The 17,951-nt window shown below is 46.1% G+C and overlaps 1 protein-coding gene across 2 annotated transcripts in view; it reads right to left on the reverse strand.

Moving 5' to 3' along the window:
- Positions 1-202: 202 nt before the first annotated feature.
- Positions 203-17,951, reverse strand: part of KCTD15 (potassium channel tetramerization domain containing 15) — a 43,773-nt gene continuing 26,024 nt past the window's right edge. For both annotated transcript variants that reach the window (XM_050311098.1, XM_050311097.1), the window contains exons 3-5: positions 15,816-15,960; positions 7,679-7,984; positions 203-2,316 (exon numbers count right to left, since the gene is read on the reverse strand). In XM_050311098.1, the coding sequence (XP_050167055.1) occupies positions 2,161-2,316; positions 7,679-7,984; positions 15,816-15,960 (607 nt within the window). In that variant the 3' untranslated portion in view covers positions 203-2,160. The remainder of the gene's footprint in view (positions 2,317-7,678; positions 7,985-15,815; positions 15,961-17,951) is intronic.

Below are 17,951 nucleotides of genomic sequence, written 5' to 3' on the forward strand. Positions count from 1 at the left end.
AGGAAAAACAGGAACCTGAATGGATTAATTAAGGATGCTTTGGACTGAAAGGTAACTCAATGTATGAAAGTAATAAATAAAAAGACTATTTTTTTTTTCTTTCTGTGAGACGTGGCTACATCAAGCTGAATGGAGCTAAAGGCTGGAGAAGACGCAGTCAAAAATTCCCACCTCTTTCAAACACCATGGGAGATACAGTGAGTGTTCCACCCTACGTGCTTATTTTTGTTCGTTTACTTTACAGAAATGTTTATGGCATGAAGTACTGTATAAGAAATGTGCATACACAAATACATGACAATTATACGTTAAGTTCTTTACAATATTAAATGTATAATATACAATTCTACAGATATCTTACATACAAAGGTGAATGTTGTGCCATATAGTCAAATATGGCAATGCCTAGCAACTTCAGAATGTCGTACAAGTATAAAACCACAAAATAAAATAACTTTACAACTCTTAAAGTAGACAGATTTGCTCAACTGTTCTGCTAAGGTAGCAGGCCAACCGGCCAGGATTGCCATTAGAGATTTCTGAGTTGGGGGACCAAGGTGAGAAAATCTGCAGAGGTCTGATTTTCCATGGACAGGTATCCAGCCCTTTTCCAGAAATTAGACCCCTGCCTAGATTGTTCCTTGGATAGTCAGTACAGCTCATCGCTTTTGAAAGTATAAGTCTTAAATGTGAATTTTAAAATTTTGCCTGATTGCAACCAACTGGCATTGAAGAACTGTTGACCACTTAATACTCTCTCCCTTGTTCTATATGGCCGTATTTAGGCATCTAAAAAGGGTTTTAATTAAGATTCAGCATCTACAACGGTATTCTATAAATTAATGTGGGAGAAACTAAATTGTGATTAACACATGAATTAGTTATTGAGGACCCAATCATGCTAAACTGCAATAAACAGGATTTAGCAGAATGCTATTTATAACCTCGCACCTGCGAACACGGTGCTGTCTCCTGAGTTAGGAAGCCCTGTGAGTCGATGCCGATTCCTGGCAGTAGCAGGACCCTCCTGCAGACCCCTGACTTCGTTACAGAGAAAGTTACACAGATAGAGGGCGGCTACAGAATTAATATTTTTAATAATAATTTAAAATAATAAACCAGTTTAAACCAAAGGCGGCCTGCTTTCATCTGGCAGTGGCAGTACAGGGTTTTAACAGCTCTTTGCAAGAATTCCAGACCCATAAAGAGTCAGGCCTGTCCAAAATTCTTAAGCTTTCCTCCTAAATGTGGGCTTCTAACATGGTTAGTAAATGATTAACAAGGGGTGGCAGAGCTTGCTTGGCAGAACCACGTTTCTTTGATAATGCAAAACTTAACAGTTTCTGTGTCAAAACAAGACTGGCTTTAAGAGAGCTACAGCTCCACGTCGGGTACGTGACCCCTGTGTGATGGTGGATGGCATTTTATTTTGTGCTTCCAGATCCCTACTGTTGCAAACATTGCCTTAATCGGCCTCATCTAACTTTTTGTCACTTTGTTTGTTTGGTTTGTGTGGGGTTTTTAAGTACTGAGCACCAGTTGACTATAAATTGGTCCTTTTCTGATTCTGGATCCTGTCCACAGAGAGAGACTTCAGTTGGAAATGTAGTATAAAAATAAGCCATTTGCTAGTGTGGGTGAGTACAATCACAGAGGTGCCCCGTGGTGCCTGGAGGTGTAAAGCACGTCTGATATGGAGGTGTGGCAGTCAGGGAAGAGTCTCAGTGCAGTTTTTAGCGTTCCATCTTCCTCTCACAGACGTCCGCGTGTCACGGCACTGGGGTGTCCTTGGGAAGGCCGGCAGAACCGCTGCTCCTGCTGATCCATCCAACTGCTTCAACTGGTCCTTGCAGAAGTCCAGCCCAGTGCAGGGTCAGGGGTTTAGGAAGCTCTGCCTCTTTCACAGCAGTGCTGTTGAGCCCAAAGTCCATCCCGGAGCCCCTCTGCGCTGGGCGTGCTCGGCAACTCCACCGCGAAGAACGGACAACTGGTTTCTCAAACGCATCTCGTGGCTGGCTATGTGACAGGTAGTTTCAGAGTACCACTAATTGGCAACATAAAGTCCAAGTCTGTTTGCTAATACTGTTTTGCAAATCCTTAGTGTTTCACATAAGGGACTATTAAACACTTCTACGGTTACAAAGAGGGGGCGGGGAGGGTCTAGTCCAGGGGCTCCTGTTTTATTCTGATTGTTGGGGTGGGTTGTGGTCGTCTGTCCTCGCGACACAGCACGTATTCACTGAACTGAGAGGAATCCACCCCACCACCACAGGAAGCTGCCACGTTAAATCCCTTCTGAAATAATCTTTCGAGCACCTGCAATGTGGGGGGGAAAAGAGTCAGATTAATATTTAGCAAATTTTAGTGATAAAAGCAGTCGGAAGCACCGGATCTAAATGATGGATTTAGTCTTTCCAGTCCTCATTGTGAATGAATATTATTCAGCTATAATTCTATAACTTATTGTTAAATGACTACACTGTGATTAAAGTCTCGCTCTCAGCAAACCTCTGTAGAAAACAAAAATTAATCAAAGAAATAAGCACTCTGCAGAGCAGCTTAGTACATTATATAGTAAAATACTGGACTGTGGTGATATTGATGCTATCTCTTACTGCTTATAGAAAGCAACATCAGGTTTAAGTTGTAATAAAAAGTGCCCATTATTCATTAGTAATATGAACAGTCTTACAGAGAGGGGCTGAAACGCTCTTCCTTGGCAGATGAAAATGTATCAGGAGCCTGAATGACACATCCACCAGATCTCTGTGGCTATGGCAGCTGTTTTCCCTCACTGGAAGGGAGGGCTGCTGTTAGCAAAGCGTGGCAGGGATGGGACGCAGAACCAAGACGTGGACAACAAGGAAATGTTCTGGCCCAAGGAAGAGGTTAATCTGTGTTGCCCAAATATGTATTTTTTTCTTTCTCCTCCTAAAGAAAAGTTGGTGCAATTTAGATGCATGAATTTAAGGAACCCAGAGGCAACTTTAATTTCTGCGACTGTCACACAGCACATCACCCCAGGACATGCTGATCTTGGCAGTGTGATCGGGGCCGTGTTTTCACATGTGTGAGCGTGTTGATATTCGGTTTCCCAGCAGAGCAGGACGCACACAGGCTCTTCCCAGAGTTAGGTGAGAGCAGATGCCAGATCCACCTTTGGCGGATCTGCTGTGCATGACCCACCAGAGGAGACGCCGTGGTGCTTCCCAAGTCCAGGGCAGCAGCCTGGAGAAGTGGTTCCTGTGGTTTTCTGTGTGATAAACGCTGTCAGGGGCAGCAGCCTGTGCTGTTCTCTCAGGGCCTCACCCAAGGTACTGCTTCCATTGCTGCAGCACGTGGGAAGTGAACTGATGGTTTACTGAACCTGATGGCCACACCAGCATCCCCATGTGACAGCCACCCACAGCAACAGGGACCAAGCCACTTGCTCACTCAACCTAGAGAAGTGTCTAAGCAGTATACCCACCTTGAGCCCATTTTCATGGGCACAGGTTGTAGAAGGAATTTAATTTCTTTTTCGGCTCCACCGGCCCCCTGAGCACATCAGCAGATACGCTGACTTTGGAGACTGCACACCAGGCCACTGCCCTCACCCTCACACACAGACCCACGTGAGGCCACACTGCATTTCTTAGTGCACCATTTCTTTTGCCTGAATGTTGGCTTTGTTTTTTCCAGAAACATGATTTCAGAAGAACAGCTGTGTCTGAGGTGGTGTGGCAGTGCAGTGCAAACCACGGCAGCAGCATTTGCTGGCTTTAATCTGCTCAATCCCTCCTCAGAGGCCACCTGTGGTACCCATCTGCACCCAACCCAGGGTTTGGGTTTTCAGTGGCACCTAAAACATTTTACTTTTGCTCCCTTGGCTGCTAAGGATGGGCAAAGGAAAGAGGCTGCTCCAGCTCAGCTCTGCCTGAGCCACGCCGAGTGTGCTGGAAATCAACTTGCCTGAGGAGCTCTGCCTGGCCTTGGGACACGGGGACTTAACGTTCTCAGAAAGTCACATCTGCCAAATCTCCCTGACTTTTGCCCTGATTTTTACATACTCTACACAGTAAAAAAGTTGTAGAACTGAAAGATCAAAAAAACACACCAGAGTATGGAAGAATAATGAACCAGCAGAGATGAAAAGAAGGGGCAGGAGAGTGGGTTATCAAAATACATTTAAAATACAGAGAGAGAAAGCTTTCATCTCCCCTGTTTGTCTGGGCTGTGTGGGGCCTGTAGGCCAGAAATGGGGTGCAGACACTGACACTTGTTCCTCCTCAGAGAGGAAGGCATGAGGAGTCGGAGACGGAAGGAGGAATAAGACATCAGCAGGCTGCTGTTTCACAGGCTGGAGTGTATTTTGAGTATATTATGTATCACTGCTCCTAGCCCTGGCAAGATGAAGATGAGAGACAACCCAGCCACAGGAAAGGAGGCTTCTCCCACTGAACTGGATAGCGGATCAGAGGATTGACAGCCAAGATTTCTGAGAGAGACGGGACTTCAAAATCCTTGCTAAAAACTTCTAAAAATCAATTTGCTTGTAAGACAAAACAAGCACGGGGGTGCCCCTGGCTTGCCTCAGACCAAAGCCATGGAAGGCTGCACGTTAACATAGGATTCTTTTGCACTGAGCCTGCCCTCTGCAAACACTCAGTCCAGGTAGACGTTCCACCTCAGAGCACCGCGCGGAACAAAGAGATTCGTTTGTGCTCGGCCCGTGCTGGAAGGACCACACTGCAGGCCACAGTCCAGGGTTAAAAACCCTGGCATCATCCATTTTCTCAGCAAGAAACAGAACAGGCCAAATCCTGTAAACAATGCAGAGAATGTTTAAATATTGCAGAGTATTAAGTGTCACTTGGACGAGGCTGAGCTCAGGTCTGAGAGCAAGGCTCCCGCAGGGCTCCCCTGGCACCGAACAGCATTTTGAAGGTGGACAGGTTTAAATTCCACTTAGAGAATTTGACTCAATGCACATGACTTCTTCTGAAAGTAAGATATGGACAGAGGAAAGAGTAACCACCTCTGAATCAAATCAGAGCAACCTTCCTGAAAATCTCCAAAGAATTCGAAGATGCCAGAAGTGAGTCTCAGCTGTGACCCTCCTGTGTATGGGGGACACACAGTAACAAATAAAGGATTTCATATACACTGTCTTACAATATTCCAAGTGCATCTGATTTTGTTGGAAGGTTTTTCCAAATGGAAAACTTCATTTCATGTCAATTTTGCGAAATACTAAGAAACACATTCTTAATGATAGGACTCAGTGTTCAACATACAAACATCACAGAATTTTCTCTAAGGTAAACTCGTGATTCTCACCAGAACCTGTTTCAAGGAGTTGAAAAAATCTCTATGCCTTTATATAATTACAAATGGGTGTAAAATTAAGAGTTACTGTATTTTTTTGCCTAGCACTAACTATTCAGTGTTGGCATTCTTTGTTCTATATGCACAGTTCTTGATACAAAGCATTTAATGAAAATATTCTTAAAATAAAAAAAATGTATAGGTTGCAATTCTGCAACTAAATACACTCAGCAGGGCACAGGGAGACAGAAGAGACGTCTCTCAGCAAACAGCAGACAGGCTTCCTGTGTTGCTTTTTGGAAGCAATTGTGCTCTTCCACCCACTACCCATCTCCATTAAGTCTGTGTGTTGGCTTCACTGTATTTCCAACTTCTGACTTAATATTGTTTTGCAAAAAAAAAATCCTGGGAAGGGGAGGAGCAGTGCCTATGCACTGACCAGAGTTCATCAGAGACAATGATAATTATCTGCTGGTTTCATCAACCTTTGGTCTCAGAAATGCATAGTTTTCCAGAAAGTGTTTGAAAACACTTTCTATTAATTATATAGTAAAATGATGTAATTTAGTAAAATGATGTAATTTAATAGTATTAGTTATACTGTAGACTCTTTGACAGAGATTATTTTTTTTTTTTACAACATGAACTCTTTGATTCTGACTGAATTTTGACTGAATTCAAAACACATTCAAATAAGAACAGTAATTAGTGTACAGCTTTTACTACAAGCACACGTACCCTACTGGTTGCACCGCTGTGGATGAAAGAGGGCCATGCTCAGCCATGTGGGCATCCAGTGCTTTGCCAGGCAGTGCTGAGCTGGTGAGTGGCTCACAAGGACCCTTTGTTGTTTCAGTTATCCTGATTCCTCATGTGCATCTAACTGGATCACAGGGACAGCGTGGCTCAGACACAAATGCTCTTCCCTCTCCTCCTACCTGAGCTAAACTGCAACTGCTCCCTCCTCCCCCCTGCACGGGGGTGAACTCGCCCCTGTCCCACTGCAAACCTTGCCAAACAAACTGCTAAGGACTGTGCAGAATTAACCACAGGCTGGTAAAGTTCAACCAAACACACCACTTGGGAGTCTTGAACCAAAAATCATCCAAAACAGCTGGGTTTAGGATGGTTTCAGACAACAGCGCACCAGGGAATGCTGCCCCATGGAGGGGGGTGTCACCATCAAATTCAGGGTGTTAAAACGACTCAGTCCATCTTTATGTATTCAGGTAACTGCAGGTCTCCTGAAAATGTTGTCACCTGCCAGGCTGGGAGGTGAAGGGCCCCTCAGCTGATGTGCAGTAACCACACAGGTCAGTAGGACCTCTGTGTTCTTGTCCTCCCTGGCTGCACCTCCCTCCCCATCCACTCTGGCCAGGCCAGGCCACGGCTCTTCTGCAGGTATTTGCCCACAGGGCAGTTTAGCAAGACCACAAAGGCATTTCCCACAGCCCAGTTCACACCTGCAGCCACAGCCCACCTGCAGGGGATGGTATGTTTGGAAAAACTCCCCAATAGGTTGATTTCCCTTTCCTTAACCCAAGTATTGGCAGCTTGTTCCAAAGGCAGACACAAACTAAGAGCTCTGTCTTGCCCTTGTTAATTAAGGCACGAGTTAATGGCATCATCACCCCTGTTCCTCTCCGCAGCCCCAGGACAGCCACACCACGGAGCTCTGGCTCTTGTGGTGATGATCCCTGTGAAATGGCACTGCTTGTCCCTAAGGCAGCTGCCTAAACACAGGCCACGTATTTATTTCTGCTGCCATCCACCTATCTGTCCAGTTATCTTCTTTTGTTTCATATGTTTAATTTTAAACCTAATGTCAAAACTCTGAGTATAAAATGAAATACATTTTGTTTAAAATACTCTGGGCAATTTTTATAGAACATCCTTTTGAAAAAAAAAAAGTGCAGAGATCAATTTTTTTAAGTCCATCCCGCAGGCACCATCATTTAATTATGAGTGAGACATAAATTATGCATTTACACATTGTTGCATTTTCTATAAAATGGTGTGGAGATTTTTTTTTGTAGTTTTTGGAACTCTCTCTTTCTTCCTGCAGGCACTTTGGAGGAAAAAAAAAAACTGCTGAAGGCTATACATTGATGAAAAAATTAGCATTTATCAGTATAACACCATTATGAGACCAGCATGGCACTAACATACACAAAATCTAAATCTATTTTTCTGCTTAGACTTAGGAAAACCTGAAAGACTGTGATCTCACCAGGCAGAAAATGTCTCCTTGCAGTATAAGCACTGAAAAGTAATTGGGCAGAAGCAAATAATTTGCATATAATTGAGCGAGACACAATAAAAAAACCACCCCAGCAAACGGATGAGGCAGCACCAAAAGGCCACTCGTTACCTGCACTGAGTTCAACCGGCAGTATCCGTTCAAGGGAAACCTGATAACGTGGGTTGGGTCCTGGTTCCAGCCTGCGTTTACGGAGTTGCACATGACATCCCCAGTCTCTGGGAAGATCTCTTCTATTAAAGCCTTCTCCCCACTCAATGCAATCCTCTCCCCCAGATCTGGAGTCACTCTTACAACCAAGCAGTCACAAGGCTGGAAATGTTTCCTTTGTTCTTTCTCTTGTTTCCATCGCTCAAGTTCCTTAATCATTGGCTGCAGCTGGTAATACTTTGCTTCTTCATATAAAAGATTAAAGTCCTGGGAGGAAAAAAAAAAAAGAAAAGAGAGGGAGAGAGAGAAACTAGAAATGCTTATAGTTCTCTTTTAAAAATTAGTATTGTTCCTGTTTGACCTACTTAGGCTTATGTACTGTCAGCAAGAGCGCAAAGGCAACAGGTATCCACATACTTTGTCTTCATCTTACACCTACACAGAAAACCACATGGTGTTAGTGTTGAATCTATTTGAGCTGACCATGAAGTTCCCATTGCACTGAATTATCCTTTCATTTATTATCCCACAAGCTCAATGCCAGAAGGCTTTAGTCTTGGATTAAGAAATCAAAATAGCTGGTTGCAATAAACAAAGCTTACTGATGTAAGAGAAGATGTTCCAAGCCCTAATCTTCACTCTTGGCCTCAGATACTTCTGATCTTACAACAGATCTCAGGCTTCGCTGTCGCCTCTCACACATGTTACGAGATGGAGATGTCAGTTCAGCTTCACTTCTCACCTGTCTTTGCTGAGGCTGAAATTCAGCTACAGCAGCTCAGCTGCTCCCTTCATTTCATGACTATTCATGTATTTAAAGCATGCTTTGGAGCCTGGTAAATTATATGGAGGGAGTGACCATCCTGCTGGCTGGGAGCTCAGCTGTGCACTCCAACAGCTTAAAAGAAGCTGTTCTTCCCTGCCATTTGTCCATCACCTCACTTTGGCTTTGGGCAACTGAAATTCCCAATCCGATCCAGTTCCCAGTTCAGTGATTGAGATATCTGCTGCACATCCTCATCAGAGGCACATCCTTTCAGCAGATTTCTCACCCCTCAGCTGTGTCAGAGTAGGTGGGGAGGCCAAGGGTGCCAGCAGCCCCAGCCCGAGGAGACAGCAGTGCCCACCCAGCCAAGCTGAGAAGAAAGAGGAGACGCCCCCGGTGAGCACTCTGAGCACTCTGCTTACACTGGCCCCACCACCTCCTTCAGCCTCCTGAGGGGAAGAGGAACAACACCAGCTCCTCCCTGCAAAGACCTGCTGTTTGCTTTCCTGCCTCTTGCACCTCTTCAAAGATGCAAATGCTGCACCCCAGGTAAGATACTACCTGACTTTTGTGGAGCATGCTGGAACACCTGGAACAAAGGCCACTTCCACACCAATAAAATGAAACAAAAAAAAATCACAAGAGTGAAATGATTGGAATCATTTGGACTGGAAAGAATGGTATGACAAGGAATAACGAAGAAATGGGCACTCAAATTCCATGAAAAATAACAGGTGTACTGCTGCCCAGGGACTCAGGGAAGAGGGGGAATCAAGTGAACATGCAGCACAAAAAGGTGCGACTCTTCATAGTGGTTTGGAATTAACCTGTAAAATCTGCTGCTGCAGGGTATTACTGAACCAAAGCACTTAGCTCTGTTCAAATTTGGCACCACAGACCCACCACCGTTAGCTGAGGTGCTCCCTCACCCCAGGGCTGCCTGCAGCCTGGAGACGTATGAATATTCACAGTGACAGCGGCAAGGTTATCGCCTTACAAAAGGGACATCCAATGCTTTACATCTCTTTGATGTCTGTTAAGGCTGGGACAATGCACACACTGCTAAGGGAGGGGAGAAAAAGACCAGAGCAGAGAGGAAGAGGGATAAGAGCAAGTGGGAAGAAATGAGGGCAACAAACACACTCATGGGACACAGCTTGAAGATGAAAAACAACAGGAAGATGAAAGAAGAAATGGTACAGAAGGCATGCTGCAAACAACCAGCGTTGGGAACAGGCCAGGCAAAGAGCTGGAGACTGGCTGCACTACCTGCTCTCAGGTAAGAGAGCATCAGCCCCAAAGCCTCATCCCCTGATGGAAGGTGTTCTCACCCTTCCCCAAAACCAGCACCCTCTGCTGAACCATTACTGCTTTTCTCTGTCGACCAGTGAAGTTCCCTGGATACTTCTGAGCAGGGGATCAGTTTAAACCTACAGGGGTTAGTGGCCTAAATTAAAAAAAAAAAAAACACCTGTTCCAAATTTCCTGAAATCTTTGTGCAGGACACTGAATCAGCACAGTCCACCACCACCCAACTATGTTCACTACAGAGGCGTGTGCAGTGCCCTACCAAACGCTCACCTGGCATCTGCTGGTGCCATGGATCTCTTTTTCAAGCAAAGGAAAACATGCAATGCTAAGGAAAAATGAAATGCTGTAGAAGGAAGAGGAGCACTCAGCGCTTACTGAAGGCAATGGAAAATCATCCACTGTTTTCAGTAGGTCCTGAAAAACTCGTTTTAGAATATCTGGGTTCATGGTCACTATAAAATAAGGTGTTATTTGTAAGGGCAATCAAGCGAATATGTGCTAAGAAAACTCCACAGTAAAACCTAGAAGAGATGGTGCAGTGATAGAAAAACCAGTCCTGCGTTTCTGGAAGCAGAGAGCACTGCTCCTGAGGCTGGATGCAAAGCCCATTACATTCACGAGAGGCTTCAGCTGCCTTCACTGGGCTTTGCACTAGCCTGACAGTATCCTGAATCACAGGAGTTCGATGGGCTGCACCCCCGGGCCAAAACAGTACTGCCACAAAACAAACAAAACCGGGATCACACCACCCCAACCTCCCCCACAGCCAGCTCTTAGCCCACCGCATGGAATGCAGCTCCTTAGTGACTCCTGCTAGTCCTCATTTGCCCTGAAATAAACAGGATAAATTTTATATTCTCATTTCATTTTGTGAGAAGACAACCTGCTTTCAAAAGAAACAGCTCTTCCAGAACTGTTCCCAGAATGACACAGCCACACCTGAGGTGGCTGTGTGGAAATCGGGGCTGTGCTGCAGCATCACATGCTCTGTAGGACAAAGTGACCTGGTCATAACTGCCTGGGTTAAACCAAGGTGTTTGGGTTAGTTTTTAATAAAAGACTCTCATCCCATGTCTATTCCACACCTGGATGAAGGGTCTATAATGGACACTGGGAACTGAGGTGTGCTGGTGCCAAGGGGCAAAGTGCACGCTCAGCCTTAGGGAGTCTGGGCACCTCTTGTCAGGCAGTGGCAATAAAAGGAATTTGTTGTGCTGTAACAAGTACAGGGGATAAAAAGGGTCTTCTGTAGGCAAGAGAAATTCACTGCTGTCCACCAGTGACAGTGCTGGGAAGGGACACCTTGTGTGACCCCCACCCCACGTGCTGCCTGCAGCGCAGCCTGACCCGCTCTGCTCCTCTTCTGGGCCATGTGGCCTTTCTGCACCCAGGGACGGGGGCATCCCGAAGGAATCTGGCAGTGCTTTCAGGGAGGAAAGAGCATTTCCCCAAACCAGGAAGAAGAATGAGTGGCTCACAGCATGGGGGTCCAGCTCTCTAAAGCCTGTGCTTGGGCAGGGTCTCCCACTCAACACACTGCCAAGCCCACAGTCTTCTCCTTCAGGGTTTTACACACTGTTTGGAGAGCTGTGTGTCTGTGACAGGACTGGAAGCGATGCCCAGCTCTGGACTATCTGCACTGAATGCTCAGGATGCCCAGGTAATACTGACATAGATAGGTCTACCCTTGCACTGTAGATATAAAATCCTACCCTGATGATTTGCAAAAGTTTAGTATGAAATATGAAGTAGAAGAGCTCAACCCACAAGGGACCTTGCCAGGAAGGTGCCACAGAACTGCATGAAAACATTTCCATGCTGTTAGTTTTGATGAGTTAGAGATGCAGAGGCAGATGCAGACATGAATCTTCCTGGACCTATCCAAAAGAGGCACATTTCCCTGAACCAGGCACAGGGGTAGCTACAGTGGCAAAGTGCTCAGGGGTTCATGGAGACTCAGCCTCAGAGCAGCCTGGCACAGGTCTGGGATGCTGCACACGGATTCTGTACCCTCTGTCTCACAGAGGCTCCAGCCCTGGTGTCAGGGCAGTGCTGCTGAGCAGCAGGCAGCATCCACAGCAGATTTTGGGCAATATCCAGGAGTTCCTTGTCCTGCAGGACTAATGCCTCTCCCATTTCTTCTAAGGATTACTTCCCTACCTTCCCAGCTTCTTAACAGCAGTGCACCTTGTGGCAGCACAGCCCAGGCTCAAGCACTGTCTATGAGAGCTAAAGGAGCTGCTTCTCTTCAGCTGAGGAAAACCACTTTACTCCGAAGGTGATTCCCACTGCCACTAATTCCCTGCTCACAAGCAGGCTAGACTGAATGGGGAGATAGTACAGCCTCTAATTTTTCTGTAAAGTACCACAAAAAGCCTTCATAGCTACCATGAGCTTCAACTTCGTGGGTGTTGTAGGAACTAGTGGGGAAGTTCTGCCAGGTCACCTGCAAAAGGGAGCAGAGAGGCAGGTGGGATGCACACAGCCTTTCTCCATCCACAGCTTCTGGCCAACACTCAGATCTCATGGGGAGGATAAAACAGATCTTTCAAAGATGCAGCCTTTTGCCTTTCACAAAATAACTTCCTGTTTATTGTTGGATAGAAAAGTCTTTTTTTCTGGTGGATTTCACAGTGGCTAAATTCTGCAGTCACCTATGACAAGGGTGGCATCTTCCTGGGGAGGAGTTGGGGGGTGTGACCTCAAGGCTGGTTGTGCTGCTGTTTTGATGTCAGTGCAGTGGGTCAGTACAGATCTACCAACTACAGGCAGAGATACCCAACAGAAACCGAGACACCGTGCCTCCCGTGAACCTGATGCTGCTCTCTCAGTACTAAAGACATCTTGTATGTTTTTGTACCTAACACTGACTCCTGAACAGGCTGAAATGGCTCTTTCTGCCTATTTTTCACTTGTTATTCTTTATTACATGAAACAACAAACTGCCACCCTGACTCAACGTTTCTTTTGTATTTTTAGTGCTGTGAAGATCTGACTCCTGGCTACGAGAGAAAGTTGCTCACTTCTGTGATGACAACTGCACCATTTGCTAAGGTCAGTCTGAGAAGACTTAAAATTAGATGAAAGCACACCAATTTTGTAACTCTATTAATAAACCAGTGGTGACCTTGTCACTCTGGTGACCTCTGTAATCCATATAAAACTCAGATGTCCTGTGCATTTGTGCTCCTCCCCTCTTTAAGATGGAGTAACTACATACACGTTGCCTGTGTCTATTTTTGTTTGATGCCCTCTGAGCAGGGAGTGAGTCTCAAACAAGCAGGTACAGTGGGCCCTGGTTTTGCATGAAGTGAAGGAGACGTGCTGCTCATAAACATCCTGGGGTTTGATCTCCACTCTGCTGGCAGGGTGGAGATCAAGGCAGGGAATATCTGGGCACCAGAGGAGGAGCAGTTCCTGTGCCAGCCACCCCCTAACCCAGCAGTGTGGCAGACCCAGGGGGTGCTGGCCCCACACTCTGCTCCAGGACGTTGTGGTCCTATGCACAGGACACTGAACAGTGCAGGAGGAGGGAGCTGTAAGAGGCTGCTCACCATCACCTCGCTCGGCAGCAGAGCAGAACTCAGCCAAACCACTCACAGTAATTCCTCAACATACTTCATGTGGCTAAAAATCCCCCAAACCCAGGAAAACTGTACGATATAAGAGAGCTGCTTGCAGCAGGAAGACCTGGGAGACACTTTCAAGTTCTGTCTGAGTAGTAGTTGGAAGTGTAATTAATATTCACTGTAAACACACCACTCAGACTTGATAATAAAGAATCACTAGCCTCAGAACACATACCCCACTTTCTCTGCATTTCAGTGTTAACTTAGTCTGAAAACAACACTGAAATAGCAAACACAATAACGCTGGTGTGGTACTAACATTCCAAACTTTCCAAAATAACCATCTGAGCAGCAATTCAAGTTGAAAAGCAACTTGGCTAAACCTTGAGGCTAATAAACTGCTTGATTAAATTAAGGGGTAAAAACTAATAAATATTCAAAACACTTGATAATGCTTTGTTTGACATAAAGAACATTTAATGCAAGTCTCACTGGAAAACCTGTCAGGTTTTATACCTAAAATAGAGTTTTGCATTTAGAAACACGGAGTGATTCCATTTGCTGCCTTTGATTATTGTCTTCTGTCACTTTAATCATGCTGGTAAAATTACACGATTTCTGTGAAGTCAAATCCGTTTACAATGCAGTTTTAATATAGCTTTACAGCGCATTCTTCTACGCATTTTTATTTAGTTACTCCCTACCTAGCAATGCTTTGCTTTGTTCTTGAGCCCTCATTAGCCTGGGGTTTGCTCTAAAGCTCTCCCAGGGAGGAACTAAATAAAATACAGTTAACCCTATGCAAAGAGATGGTCTGGAACAACGGCCTGAGCCCGGGCACAGCGCCGGCTCTCCTGAGTCTCTCCCAGCCCTGCCAGAGTCTTGCTGTGCAGACAAGTCCTTGGCATCCACTGGCACTCTCCCCTCCAGGCTCCTGCCGAATCCTGCCGGTTTTGTTGCAGAGCACCTCTGAAATCTGGATGCTGGCTGAGGCCACGATCAGCTCGAACTGCATCTCTTCTAACCCTTCTCATGCCTTCTTGCCCCACTAGGTTGTCCACAACACTGCTGCTAAAGCATCTCTCTGGCACCTGTCCCACTTCTCCACCCACCCCCCTTTACCTGATCCATTTACAACCCATAGGACTGGTCTGGTCTTCAGCTTCACTGCTACCCATGGGTTTCCTCTCAGTTCTCCATAAAGAGCTTTCTTGCCCCCATCACTCAGAGCTCTGGCTCTCACCCTGTCTCACAGCACCCCAAACCCCAGGGCAGCCTCCCTGACCCTCCTGAAAGATCAGTGCTCAGGACAGCCCTTCTGGGCTGGAGCTCCAAAACTGCCCACGAGTGCCAAACCTTCTTCCTGCCTCATGATGAGACGTGTGCTCCCACCACACAGCGTGTCCCTCAACACCAACTGCAGACCCTCCCACGACGAGGTCAAACACGATTATCCTCGTAACTCAGGCAAGAACGGCTGAGGAGCAGTTGCAGCCCGAGGATCAGCTGTACTCCAAAGCTACAGCCACCACCAAAACCACAACTCTGGACTGGCTCAGTCAGAACCGGTCAAGTGATCTTGCCCACCCAACACAACAAAGTGAAATCGCGTTGCAGAGAGCAGGAACTTTCCTTTCCAGCTCCTCCAACTGAGCACACCCCCTTCTGCCATCCCAATTTATTCATCATTTCATCCTGGAGTAAGTACTTTTGTTTAATCTTGTCATCTACAGTTTGCACACTTTTGTCTTCCAATTTTCATACATGAGGGTGACAATGTTGGAAGTTTCGTAAGTGCGAAGCCAAACAAACAAGGCTAAGAGGAGAGCCTTTAAACAATCAGGGCCTGCAAAGCAACAACCAGCGCCACTATTTCATAGAAAACATGCACTGCTCCTTAAAAAACCCTCAGTCCATTCCGTCTCCCAAGAATATTTTGACATTCACAAACTGTGAACAGATTACTTCCTGAAATCAAAGTATCTGCATTGGTTATATCTAACACAAATCCTTATGGGCTTGTTTAAGGGTGTTTCCTTTTCATACCAACAAGAAAAAGATTTATTCAGTTCAAGTCCTCTAAGTATCAAATTTAAAGCATTTCTTTCAGTTTCAGAGCATTAAACCCTGGTAAGTGCTATTGCTGATGTTGTTTCTTAATTGTTGTTATACCCTGATAACTAAGCTAAAAATGTGAGAAAATACAATTAGTTTAGAAAAACTGATTTAGCCATAAGCTTCATCGTTTAACTTTTTATGGTATCCATGACAACCACTGGTCCATTTATTAAATAACAGCATCCCTGGTGTAATACACAAGTACTAAAAATCCTAACAAATAAACAGCAACATTTACTTAAGTGTGTTTAGGTCAAGGCCACAAACCAACCCGCACCAAAACAAATGACAGAACGGGAGGAAAAAACAGATTGCAGACTATAGCTTTCCTTACCTTAAAGTCATCTGGGAGCAGTAGCTTAGATGTCCTTAGGAAGCTTAATATATATCTGAAAATTTCTCCATCTCGATCAATGAAATAGTGTTGTTTTAAACTGTCCAAGACAATAGGCTCGGTGCCATTAAACAGACGACTTATTCTGAAAAAAAAGAAGAGAAAAAGAAATGGGCAAAAGAGACAAAATCTCATTACAGCCTCAGGGTTTAAGAACATCCAGCCAATTTAGGTGCACCAACTCAGTGTGCATAAGGTAACGCAGTATCTTAATGTGGTGACAAGCAAGTGCACAGGGATGGATGCCCTGGGCATGTGTGTGCCCCCACACGCGTGTGCACACACACACACACCAGCACCAGAGCCTGCAGCTGCCCTGGCACCGAGCTCTGCTGCCCTCAGCCAGGGCTGCCAACGGGGACCGTGACCCCAGCGAGGACAGTGCCCACGAAACGCTGACCCCGTGGCTGGCAGTGATTTTGGTAAGAACAGCAATCACTGGCCCCGTTACACATCCCTGTTCACCACGTCCCAGCGGAGCACCAAGTGGTTACTTGGAGATGAGCTTTTCCTCCAACTTAGCTGCCATTGGATCCAGTGCCATGAGAACCTTCCCGTGCTGGAGGGGAGGCTGCTCAAGTGTCAAGATGAGCTGTGTGGACCTGTCAGTGTCCATCCAACATGGAATGTTCTGACAAAACAGAAACCAGTGGCCTGTGCAGCACTGCCTGTGGGAACACAGTGCCACCACCAGCAGTCCTGGGGATCAGAGCCTGGCAGCAGGAGAGCAAAGTGGCAAATCTTTTGTGAGCAAAGAAGAGGAGGCGAGACGTGTGAGACGGAGGGATCAGCTGGTTACAGGACCAAAGGACCACACCAGCTACATCACTCCAGCTTTTTCCACGTCCTGAGGAGCGTGCTCCACAGAGAGCAAACCAGGCATCTGCCTGGCTGCCGCTCCTCCCGCCGCTCCCCTCCAAATGCCTGGCTTCTCTCACAACGCTTTGTCTTCCCATGAGAAATAACCCAGCTGAATATACGTTCTTGAAAGGGAAATCGCAGGAGACAGACAGCAAAGACCTATTAAGTAATTGAGTCCATCTCTCTGACAGTGCAGCATTGTTCCCAACTGCAGAGTGTCTCGTCTTTCAAAGTCGAGTCTTAAATAATCCTGCCAGTGAGGACTCCTCCATTTCCCAGAGAGACCATCCCGCAGCCGCCTGGATTTCACCATCGAGCTGCCCCTTCAAATCGGCCATGAAATCCCCCCACATCCCTCGCTGAGACCAGGGCACAGCTTTCCCCTGCCCTGGAAAACAAGCTTATCAAACCCTGCCAAAGGCGATGCCCGGCACTGCTGATGAATGTTGCAGCCACAGCCTCGCTGCCTCCCTCCTTCCAGCATCACCACCCCGCCCCAAGCTTTCTGGCCCAGCAGGGTGGGGAGCGGATGGAAGTGACTCCAGTGCCCATCCCAGCAACGGGAAGGGGCAGGTTTGATTCCCCACCATCCTCTGCAGCGCTGGTGCTTCTGGCTGTGCCCTGCATCACTTGGTTGGGGTCCTGGGTCATGCAGCATGGGGAGATGTGCTCTCCACAGCCGCACCTCGCTCTGATCTGCTAACTTCCTAACATACTTGCAAATTTAATTAATGTGCCATTTATGTCTAAATAAACTGTGGAAATATTAAACAAAACAGGACTTAGAAAGTCCCCAATGAATTTTGCTCAAAAACTTTCTGCCATCTTAAGCACAGTCTCCAGGTTTCACTGCATTCTCTCATGACTGTATCAGTGTTCAGCTACTCTGAATTACATGTGAGAGTAACCAAATGCTCCCCTAAAACCTAATTATAACAGGTTTACTGCTTTCTCCAACCTCCAGTGTTTCTATGGTATCAGAGAACACCGTCCAGTTCACATGGCAACATTTAATTCATATAATCCCAAAGTTCAGTAAGACTAGTAAGTCATTGTTTTCTTTTTCATTTTTATTTTAGGGCCATTTGCCTGAGACAGTTAAAGCCATTGCTTTGTACAATTTTATTCCAGGAACCAGACAGTTAATGCATTTCCTTGGGCACACACATGAGCCAGTGTGCTGTGCTGGGACAGACTGAAAGCAGAGGAAGCACT

This window comes from Myiozetetes cayanensis, unplaced genomic scaffold (genome assembly GCF_022539395.1).
Source record: "Myiozetetes cayanensis isolate MyiCay16 unplaced genomic scaffold, myiCay2020 scf16, whole genome shotgun sequence".
Taxonomy (NCBI): Eukaryota; Metazoa; Chordata; class Aves; order Passeriformes; family Tyrannidae; genus Myiozetetes; species Myiozetetes cayanensis.